Source organism: Typha angustifolia, chromosome 12 (genome assembly GCF_048772165.1).
Source record: "Typha angustifolia cultivar Huaian chromosome 12, ASM4877216v1, whole genome shotgun sequence".
NCBI classification, from domain to species: domain Eukaryota; kingdom Viridiplantae; phylum Streptophyta; class Magnoliopsida; order Poales; family Typhaceae; genus Typha; species Typha angustifolia.
The window spans coordinates 8,451,690-8,463,659 of NC_133250.1; the positions used below are offsets into that span (position 1 = coordinate 8,451,690).

Below are 11,970 nucleotides of genomic sequence, written 5' to 3' on the forward strand. Positions count from 1 at the left end.
ACACTTACCCTTATTAAGTAAGGTTTTTAAGAACAAGTTGTTATTGATTGCTTAGGATAGGGACTGAGAGAAGTTACTCTTCTTATTAGAAAAACAAAAGAAGAGAACTATTAATTAGTCCTTTTTTGAGAGAGAGATATGTGAGAATTTGGCGAATTTTTAAACAAAGTAGACCTTTTTTTATTTTTATTTATCAAAATAGACTATTATTAAATGGAATATAATTCATTGTAATACTAATAAATATATTAAACTAATCAGTATTTTTTAAAATATCAATCAATTCAGTATTTTTATTGTTAGGCAACTGTTCCCTATAACTATTGAAGATTAATAAAACGCTAATCAGTTTAATATTTTAGTACTAGACAAAAATACTAAATTAATTAACTGTATTAAAAAAAAGATTTAAAATTTTAATCTCCCGTACTTAGTAATTTTCTCAGTGGATTTGAAATTTTTTAGATGAGTTGCTCTCCCGGTCAGGAGTAAAAAAGAAAAGTATAGGAGGTCAAAACTCAGAGAGTAAAGTGTTAGGCAAACTTTGTCCTTCTACTTGGATAGGAATAAAATTCTGGATGGTTGTCCCACTAGCTACTGCAGAGTGGTACTCACGTACGTATCTATGTATGCATGCATATGTGAAGACAGAGGAAGAGACAAGAGAGAATAATAAGAGGGGAAGACACCTTTAAATGTTGTACAGTATCTGGACATAGGCAGGTCCACCACCATTCCATTATTAAGAGAGAGGGAGAGAGAGAAGCTAAGGGCCATTGGAGATCCAGACAAATTGGCTTTTACCCCTTTGACATAGCAAGGGTCCCCATATCTGATTCATTGCATTGTCTCTACGACTCCTGAGAAGGTGAAGGAATATAGGAAGATGATGCCTAGGAAAGTGGAGTGAAGTACTGCTTTTTGACCTTTTTAATGTTTTGCTGGCAGATCAATATCCGAGTTAATTTTCAAGGTAAAATACCCTCTGAGATTAATTGTTATCACATAAGTAGCAGATTGGCTGCACTTTAGTAAATTACTTTCGGATAAAATAATTAATATATATATATATAAAGTTTGACTCAGTTGTCAGATCTTCGGAAGGCACTGAGGTTTAATAGTAGTATTGAAACACATGATGGAAATGGCATATCAATTAGAAGGGTAAGAAAGATACTTTGAATCGCTCTGTAAATAATAAATTTTGCTCAGTAAAAATCTAACTCTTGTAAAAACTTTCATTCAAGAGTATTGAAATCATTTTACATCTATAATTACTTTTAACTCTTCTATATGGTAGCTGATAACAACTTGTATTCAGGAATCTGAGTGATAAATAACATTATGAACTTGATTGATAAATGTATACAACAGCACAAATTCGTCGCCAAGGGTTTTCGATACTTCAGTAGCCTGTTCGTCATCATCAATGAAATTTTATTCCACTTTCCTCTGCCATTTGAGCATTTCTAATTATTTCAGGACAAGACAGAATAAATCATCAAGCCAGATGCCTACCAAATTACACAACAAAATTTACAGAAAACAAGCAGCTTGTTGCTGGTTCCAGCACAATTAAAAGAAACTTTGCTGGAATAGTACTAGCAGAGAGGCTTGATCCCCCTGCTCATTGAACTACTCTGGCCATTTTTTATACTTTATCTATCACGAGTGGTGCTTCAAATTCATAGCCCCACCATTTTAATGAGAACTAGTATTCAGATTTGTTGTTAGTAGGCACTGGCTTTTCTCATTTCGGGATATCGACCTGAACTGTTCCCAAACATCTAGTCAGCCTCAGGAATGCCTTGACCATCTCTGTACAATGCTTCAGTTTCGGTAATAAAAGCTCATCGATCGATGATGAATAGCAATCCCACACGTTAGATCTATTCTTGGGACATGCGAGACAGTCTTCAGTAATCATCTCTGCCACCACTATGCAACATTATTGCATTCTTTGGAAGGCATCATATTTAAAAGAGCTCTACTTGTATTGCCATGCGGACCATAAAAGTAATCATCTCTGCCACCACTGCAAGCAGACGCCATATACAGTTCAGCTGTACAGAGCTCCAGGTAAAGCAAAGAGGCAGTTTGATATGGGAGAGAAAAATAGTAAGCCGTGTTAATTGAAGAAGTATGGCGAGTCAAGAACATCTTTCAAATTAAAATCTCCCCTCTCTGGCAATGGTGGAAACGTTAATGTAGGGAAAGAGTGTTGGAAGGCCTCTAATAACTGCAAGGTATACCAAAAGCAGTTTAGTCCATCACCAAATGCTGGCAGACCAGGAGAATGGCTGCTGACATGAAAAGAGAATGTGTATGGGCAGCAAACTAATAAACAAATAACAAACCCTAACATGGTAAAATCATGCAAAGGGAATTGCAAGATTCTAAGCATAATCAATATAAATGTGTAGAAATATCATTTATAAAGTAAAATGAAGCACAATAGAAGATAAAGGTAAGTTGCAATATATGCAGTAATGCCACAATTGCTTTAAGATGATAGTTGAATAAACTTGTAAAATAAAAGAACAATTTTTCCATGAAGTTTAACAAAGAGCAATAGAAGTTATAGACCATTTCCAAAAAGAGATGGAAGGCTATACATGGTGTAATGCTGCTCAAACTAGGTAGTTTCTTCCTAAAGTTGGATAAATTAGATATCTATCTTTAGTCAAATATCAAGAAAGATGCTTACATTTTCCAGAATAGGTGTCTCATAGAGTTCCACAAACTTTTCCCGGAGTATTCTGTTCATTCGATCAACGTCACATGCATGGGTCCAATATGAATCATGGACTCCTGCAATAGTTAAAAGTGAACTAGTTGAGAACAGTGCATCACTATCACTATACATAATATGACAACATAAAACCAGCCATATTATTATCAACCTGCAAAATTTAGCCCTTCTCTTTTGCATGTTACTGCAGTCATCATCATATGGGAACCATCCAAGGAGTGAACAAAATTTGGAGGGAAAGCTGTTCTCTGTCGTTTCACCATGACCTGCAGGAAAGATTTGAAAAGAACTTGAACATTGTATTAATTCAATTAAAGTCCCACCACAAGTGTCAATTGCAAGAGAAACTAACAATGCTCAGTTTGGCATTAATTCATTGCAGTGACAAATGAAGAAGACTATAAAGGAAATAGCAACTAACCTTGTCAGTTTCCCGTTGTAAGGTCAACACTTGCAAAGAAGTCTTAATCTATAAAATCAATTTACCATAAGGAAAATTATATCAGAAGAGGAAGAGTAACATCATAGATGCTTAATGCATAAAATATCTACCAAATGCAGTTGGACAGTGAAAATATAAGGTACTCTAGGACACTTACAAGATGCCTTCCTAATTTGCGGTATGGCTGAACAACTGGAAGTCCAAGAGGAGTCGTCCACCTCACAGGTTGATTTTCTGAGGCAATTATCTGTTCAAGATAATAAATGGACCAAATAACTGAGAACAGTCAACTTCAGCACAGCCAGTACAATTTAACATGCATGAACATATCATGTGAGGGGGTAATGGTTATCACATCTTCATATTGTTTACCACATTCCTTGCCACAAAGAAGGCACTACAATACTTTAGTAGACATGGGCAAGGACTTCAGTTCCAATTCATCTTATTAAACATCATTTTTCAGTATGCTTTCATTCATCTTGTTCTTAACATCAGCTATGAAGTTCTACTCGAGAAAATAATAACTATATAGTTATTATTATTGCAAGCACCAAAGTAACTAGAGAAGAATATAATTACGACTCATCCAGTCACCCATGGATTGTCAATTCAAATTACATCAGCTGGTGATAGAAAACAAACCTTAGCACATTCTCCAAGCCAACTCATAATACTGCGTGCAGCTTGAAACATCTCCCCAAGTGCTATCAACGTTGTCTGCAAAATGATTTAATACTGCTTTGTCAACAATGAACTCCAACGTGTCTATGGATTTTTAATCCAAAAAATACAATGAACTCCAACATGGAAGTTTTTTTAGCAAACACACACGGAACTAAGAACTCTCAAGTTAACTGTATTATCCCTTACTTTGGCTGCATAACATGATGCACTGAACAGCTCTGCTTCATCTGCAATGATGCCCCGTTCCTTTAATCTCCTTTTTATTTGCTCACGAGCCCCAACATAAGTAACACCATATACAGATGTCATGACAGTTTGCTTTACCAATTTTCGGTCCACCTACATTATTATAAACAATTAGAAAAACTTTTGATGTTTGTCAATCAATTTTACATAGTCAGAAACCTGAAGAATTGTCGATTTTAACCAACTCTGATCAAATAACCAATGGAAGGAACAAAACATGATTCATATACAGGAATATCATTCCCTGATTGTCACAATTCTTGTACACAAAAGCATACGCTATGACGGACGTGTGATTGCAATATCAGAAGCTAGCACACGGAAATGAATTAATGATTGAGTAGCCACTGTATCAGTGACATATATATATACCACAAGACATGAAATTTCATCATTAATGAAACTAGAAGAGAGCCTCCCTGTTGACAATCAAACTATGTTAATCTCACCAGCATAATTTCGAATGGAAAGCAAAACATAGCAAAAAAGTAGGAAAAGAAGATAAACCTGATTAACTAAAAGCTGAGCGCGCAGTGCATTGGGGTCTGTAGCAGGATCTTTCTCTGCATCTCTCCGCATAATATCAAGTACTCTACATTGCAAATAGGGAGTTTCAAAACGAAATTCTTTCAGAAATTTTTGAGTGAAATAGTAACTTACCTGAGTTTAATGATATACTAATTGTTTGACTATACATCGGTAACATGTTCAAGCTTTCTAAATCTAAATAAGATAAATTGCTTGACTATAAGTCCTTATAAAAAATAGTCATTTTAAATGTTCAAGAAATAGTCACAAACATGTACCTTTGAACAGTAACTATTGCATTAGTTACATTTACATTAAAAGGTAACATACCTAGAAGCTATTCCTGAATAAACATCTGCAGGTTTTTCTCCAGCAACCAAGTTCACGGCAATGGCTCCCAACTGAATGCAATGAACATGAGGAATAGTATCTATAAGTACTGTGCACAAGCAATAGAATAATTCTAAGACGTGAAAAGTGGAAGAAAAAACTGGATGTTCTCTAAACAAGAATATTGTAGCAAAAGCATGACAAGATGAGTTAAAATCTTGAAGTACTGAGCAATGTATCCATTATTATCACTAAAGCTGCTCTCAGATTGATAGCAGTAGTTTGAAGAAAGAAGTCATCTAACTCTAGAACATGCTGTTATATGATTCTACATGTACATATATGTTGCCCTGTCTCCTACTCTCCTTCCACCCAAATTAGATAAATTCCCTAGTCCCTATTCCCAAATAAAAGCAGTTAATTCTTTAGGCCCCATTTGCTTTGAGATTAAGGGAAAATCTAGAATAGCTATTTTAGATTCTTACTCTTAAAATTGCACCTCAAATCTAGAATAAGGTATTTTAATGTTTGCTTGTTATCTAAAATAATGATGTAATAATTATCTTTGATGTAATGCAAATTACAGATAAGTGGAAATTGACTCTAATCTTGATTTGATATATAGATTTAAATTAAAATGGTCTCATTTTTTGTTGTAGGTTGCATTGCATACTTACAAATATGCAATGCATACTTGAGTAAGAATAGAGGAGATGGATAGGAAAATTGAGTGGAAACTTTGGGTTTTATGGAACGAGAAAGATGGATGGTAGAAAAGGAGAGGGTTTTCAAAATAATTTTAGTCAAATCAGGGATTAAATTATAATTGGGCTTATGTGTGGAATTGAATAGTATTTCTAAACTTTGGGTTTGCTTTCTAATCTAGAGTAGTATTCTCTAACCTAGAATAGGAAAAAATATGATCTTGAAGCAAATAGGGGCTTAATAATTATTATCAAAAGTGATATTCTACCTAGAGAAAGAAATGTGTGTATACACACACACACAAACATATTTATTAATAATATAGCCTCACCTTGTCTCTTCCCAGAGCAGCATAGTGTTGTAAGCCATTACATGAACCATCCTGGAGAAGTACAAATTCAAATCAAACTTTGCTGGAGGAAACATTATGACAGTATATGAGCATATCATAATAACTGATAATATTGTCAGTTACAGTACAACATGTGGTTTCATTGAAAAGAAGATGAACACTGGTGCTTAAGAAGATCAGAAAAGGGGAGATCCTTACAGCTTGTCTAAAATTAAATCAGAAATCATTTGCAGACTACCAAAGCTGCTATCTTAATCCTCACTTTTCTCATCTCCTCAGTTAAGCTTAAAAGCAAAACTGAGTAGCTGACAACCTTTACAACCAATATCTTAGTACTAAGCATAGATATATAATATATATGCAAGCAGAAAAATGTGATAATTTGACACATTCACCAAACAGTAAATTAATGCATGAATAATTTTTTATGACCAAATCAATAAATGTTCATAAGTCAACATGCATTTATTTCAGATCGTAAAAGGGCATCTAGGGTACATAGGCTCCCACCATAGGGTGGCACTGTTTAAACTTTAAGCAGCCTTACTTCCATAACTAAAGAGGGTATTTCGATTGCCAAAACTTGATCAATCAGCTGCAACACTCTCTATATATGGATAGTCATACAGGAAAAGGAGATGCATGCCATTTGTAAGAACATATAACAATGGCAACTGTCCATAAGATCAACATATTTAGTGCATTATAATGCTATTTTCATTTCAAATCTGGACTGAAATATGAACTATATGCAGTAACAATTATAAACTACCATCATTGATAAATTTGAAACTGAAAAATTTTATTTCATTCAAAATTAACTTTCAAATTCAACGAGAGGAAAAGAAAAACAAGAACTTTATTCCCAAAATTGAATCACCTGATGAACAGGTATGTGTGAGATTGTCGTCTCTGGTGAGGAGCTTCTTAGTGCTTCAGCAAGATTGATGCAGACCGCCAAGCACTGGAAAGGATCTTCAGCATTGAGCCACCAACGCTTACCTTCTAGAGGTCTATCAGCAGAATCAAATATATCATCCAGGTGATTTTCAGTAAATGCTATCCGGCCGTCGTATGATAACTTGTCCACACCACCAGCATATAAATTTGCCAGATGTATCTTCAACCAGCGAAGCCCTGATTTACCAAGTGGGCGGCCTTCTGCAAACTCCAAAATTCCACGACATAGATCTGAGCCAAGATGATTTAGATAGGGGTGCATAGGATATGCACGGCCTCTAAAGTCTAAGTTGTGTGGATAGTAGAATCCCTCCTCATCCTTCATTTTTCTTGCTACCTGATATCATATAGGAATAAACATCATAACATCATACTTCAGTGAAAACTCCACAGCTGAATGCATAGCAAAGCCAATATGTTCATAAATTTTCTTACAGCAAGTTTAAGTTCCACATCACACCGCTGAGAATGTCTTTCACTATTTTCCTTTTTCACAGACCTAAGCTTCCACTTCCACTTCTTTATTGTAGTGTCGTCTTCAGTGTCAGGCCTCTCTGGTAGAGGAATCTGGTTTGCATAGGTTAGTGAAAAGCAAAAAAATTTAGCGAAAGAAACTAATCAGCTGTCTAACAGCATTTAAAGCCATGATAATGAATTCCAGAAAATGACTGGTAGTATCTAAATCAGTACAAATCAACTCACATCGGCACGATCAACTAAGTCAGCAAGACGGCCCCCACTGGACCATATTCTGTCTAAGATACTAAGTACTCTTTTGTTGATCCTCCATTTTGTGCTACCAAGCGTATCCAAAGCCTGAGGAGCATGTCATAGGAAGTTGTATTAAGACTAATTCATCAGATATTTTCCCAAATATGGCAAATAAATAATATGATATATGCAGCATGTTATCTGGTAAAAATGCAAACATAGTAAGAACATTGGGTGATGCCATGCCCAATTTCATCCTGCCTTCTCTTTCATATTAATCTTCCCTCTTCAGTTTTTCTTCTTTTTTTTGGGGTGTGTGTGTGTGTGTCAGACTTGATTCACATACATCCATTGAATACTCCAATGATCAGGTACATGAGCAAACAACCATCATAGGTCTATCAAATATTAAGCTTTCAAATTTGTTGTTTCTGTTAATGGCCTACAGTTCTACAAGGATGTATAAGATAACATGGTGCATCAGTGCATTGAAAAGACTAACGATGGTCATGTGTATATATTTGCATACACAACTACACAAAACTTTGAAGCCCCCGGTAACTATCTAGTAATTCAACACAATCACAAAAAGCTTCTGTACTGCTAATTGGAATGAGAAAATTGATGAATTAACACAGTAGTTCCAGTTGTAAAATCAAAAGAAAAATAAAGTAAGCCCTGCATCAGCTAAATTTTAAGAAATTCAATATAAGAATCCTGAAAAAAAAATATTGCAAGAAACAAAACACAAAATAGAGAAAGAAAATTTGAAACTGGTTGAAAATACTTATGTAGTCAATCTCCAGTTTTGTAAGTCTACCTAAGTATCTAATTGGATGTATCCATCTCAAAAATGCAAGTACCTCGAAAACTGCTTCCATTTGTCGCCTAGGAGTCCTTTTAACTGCTTCCCTTTGTTGTCTAGCTCCATGAGTGCGCATAACATAAGATGGTAAAAACAAATGGGCACCTTTGTCATATCTGTCAAGATGTCAAGAATCAAGTAATAACTATGACAACACAAACTAGATAAACAAAGCATGAACTACATTACCAACAAATGTCAATATCAATTATTCAGTAAAACACTCATAAGTCACAACGATTAAAGTTAAAGTAATGAAATATAATCAAATACTCCCTAATTAAAAGAATTAATAAAGAAAGATATATGAGTCAATATAACTTACCCTGTCCAATTGACTGGAGGAACCAACATTGGCATGTAAGGAATAACCATGTGCCTTGCCTGTTAATGACCACTTTAGGGCACATTCTTAACAAGGGATATAATAGACAAAAGATATACTATTCCAAGATATAATTGACTAACTAAACATACAGTTCTATCAAGCCCTTGCTTCACCAGTGGATCGCATTCAATAACCCCATAGCGCCTGCTAAGCTTCCTGTTGAATGACAGCATTATTATCAAATTACATAGAGGAAGAAGATAGCTAAATAAATCGCTAACACAACACTCAAATCAGAATCATTACTGCTGTTCCTTTGTAATAGTTCTCAGGGAATGTTTAAATGCAGGCCGAATATCAGGTGGGCCTTCAGCTGACTGACTAACTGGGGGTTGTATATAAGCTGTCTCCATCAAAAGTTCAATCAAACGGCTCCCAACCTATAACAGTAAGATTTTAAGTTGCAAGAAATAGAAGAAAATCTATATCCAAGAATGGTCAAGGGAAATATAACCTTTGCTTGAGCATCTTGACCCCAAGGCTTGGAGTCATCCTGTCCCTTCACTATCTTTCTTACTTGGTGCAGCTTTTGCTTCTTCATTAGATTAGTAACCTTCTTCCTTAAGAATTCTTGCTCTTCAGTTACTGTATCACCTTCTTTATCTTCATTTTTCTTATCTTTATTATTCTTTTTCCTTGTTTTCTCCAAAAATCTGTGGATCCTAACCTGGTTTGAGAGTAAAACTAGTTAAAACACTTATGTGCAATTAATTTTGAATAAATAAAAAAATAAAGCAATGCTAACAATGGAAAACAGACGGTCAAGAAAAGGTGAAGTATTGCAAAATCAACTACAGAAACGAAGATTAGAGCCAATGAAATTCAATAAGATAATCATGATTCAGTACTAAATACTAATATGTAACTAAACTTGCGAAAAGAGCTAAACATGCACAAACAACCAAGAAATAAAGATTGGAAATACAACCGGACACTGAGCAGCGATATAACCATGATATTAAGTGCCCAATACTAAAATAATTTGAGTACAAAAGAATTAGTTTTGTTTAAAGCATATGAAGAAAATTTATGTACTTGCAGGTTAAAAGCCAAAAGGATTATGAGCAAAGTAGGCTCTCTAGCAGAATTAGCACAAAAGGAAAGAAAGACATATTGGAGAAATTACAATTACAGGGTAATTATGCAATAAATACAAATGTACATTTCGAAGTCTGGTTTGCTCCAGTTTCCCATACATACGTATTCCAGAGACACCTGGACCAGAGTTTGAATGGTATAACCACAGGTAAAAGCCATGGACTTCATGGCTTGAAATGCTTAATAAGACAAAGGAAACTGAGCAATTATAATTAGGCAGATACATTTCTAAATTGTTTAGTTATTCGGTTGCTTGGTCAGATGGAAACATTTCCAGCTACTATCACTTCATCATGATCTAATGTAACTCCTGAAGCAAATTTTTGCAGTTATTCTGCATTTATGCTTACTAAATCCAATGACTAAGATTGCATATAAATGATGTTCATTTTGTTCTTTATCTGATGCAACCATGCGATTTCTACAGTGGCACAATAATTCATACAATTAACTGAAACAAAGACAAAAATAAAATCCTGGCATAATATTCAGAAAAAAATTTGAAGTTAAGAGACCCTAAAGCAGCCAAATAATTGCAATAGCATGTAAACATTAGTACCTCGTGCTCGATGGCCTCGCCAACATGGCATGCAGCATGAACCACACGAGCACTCCCATCTCCATTGCCTGTCATCAGAAGACTCATCAGCTTGTGCATAGTAATCACTGCCATCATGTCCGCTGGGAGCTGATTAAAGTATGGAGCATGTGAAGATCTGTTCCTTCCATCCCTGCACTGTTCCTGCTCTGCCGCAATCTGATCCCTCAGCGGCTCGAACCAACCCAAGAACAAAGATTTCACATAAGGCAAGTTAGGTGCCAACTTCTGCTCGCACATGTCCGCTAGCAACTCCTTGTATTCCTTTGCCGCTTGCTCCCAAGCTTCGGTCTCTATCTTTATCTGCCTTCGCCGAAGGATCGCGTACTTACCGCACCCCATCCCATGCACTATTCTCGGCTGATGTAGCTGTTGCTTCGGGCGGACCTCCTCAAAGTTCTCACATTTCCTTCTATCTCCACTCACATCAGCTTTGGTCATCTCTTCCAACATGTTCTGTATCTCAACGACATTCATGTCCTCATCAACGTCGGTGGATGAAACAGCTTCCGCGACGCTAGCTAAGCCCCTAACAGAGCTGGAGAACCCACAAACTTTTCCAATTGCAGAAGCCGAACACCCCAAAGAGGGCAGCAGCTCCCCATTTCTCGAAGAGCCCATTTCAGAGAACCTGTGATTAAGGGGTGCCCTGAGGTCGAAGATCCGATTTCTTTCGCAGGACATGGACTCCTGAGAAAAACCCAAAAAGCTGAAGCTTCGAGAGGAGGAACACGCCGCCCGCCTCGCGATGGTTCGCCACATCTCTCCGCGATTTGGGGTGGGATAAGGGTCGAAATCGCCGGTGCTGGTCTGGGTAGGGAGAAAAGGAGCTGATTTTATGGGAGAGACGAAGACGGCGGCCTTGACGCACATCAAAGAGTGGATTTCGAAGGGGAGGAGCCGGGAGAAGGAATTCGAGGAGGAGAGGAGCTCATGTGAGCAGAGAAAGAGAAGTTTTACAGAAGAAGAGGGAGAGAGAGAGAGAGATGGGTGGGTGGTAATGGCGGTAGAGATGGCAGAAGTGTGATCGAAGAGAGAGAGAGAGAGAGAGAGAGAGAGAGAGAGAGAGAGAGAGAGAGAGAGAGATGGGACGCCGCCTCTTTCACGGCTCGCGCCCTTAAACCCTTCCTCGTTGTTCTTAATTCCCCGTGTTGGGGTTTTGGGAAGGAGATATTTTCTTTTCTTTTCTTTTGGGTATTTAACATTAAATACATGCTTCGGCACTTATTATATAGTTAAATGTTAGATAAATATAGAAGCACATCTCTGCTCACTAATATCTAAGATCAATTTTTTTTATATAAATAA

At 36.4% G+C, this 11,970-nt stretch overlaps 1 protein-coding gene across 1 annotated transcript; it reads right to left on the reverse strand.

The window, feature by feature from the left end:
* Window positions 1-1,866: 1,866 nt before the first annotated feature.
* On the reverse strand, window positions 1,867-11,746 carry LOC140771795 (DNA-directed RNA polymerase 2B, chloroplastic/mitochondrial-like). Its single transcript, XM_073113494.1, has 19 exons — window positions 10,624-11,746; window positions 9,421-9,633; window positions 9,213-9,346; window positions 9,056-9,122; window positions 8,904-8,962; window positions 8,577-8,694; window positions 7,705-7,818; window positions 7,438-7,569; window positions 6,923-7,339; window positions 6,022-6,072; window positions 4,986-5,056; window positions 4,635-4,719; window positions 4,068-4,220; window positions 3,840-3,914; window positions 3,352-3,441; window positions 3,174-3,221; window positions 2,904-3,018; window positions 2,708-2,811; window positions 1,867-2,239 (listed from the first exon to the last, which is right to left on the reverse strand). The coding sequence occupies exons 1-19, from the start codon at window positions 11,533-11,535 to the stop codon at window positions 2,129-2,131; spliced, it is 3,069 nt and encodes a 1,022-aa protein (XP_072969595.1). The 5' UTR covers window positions 11,536-11,746; the 3' UTR covers window positions 1,867-2,128.
* Between the last annotated feature and the right edge of the window lie 224 nt (window positions 11,747-11,970).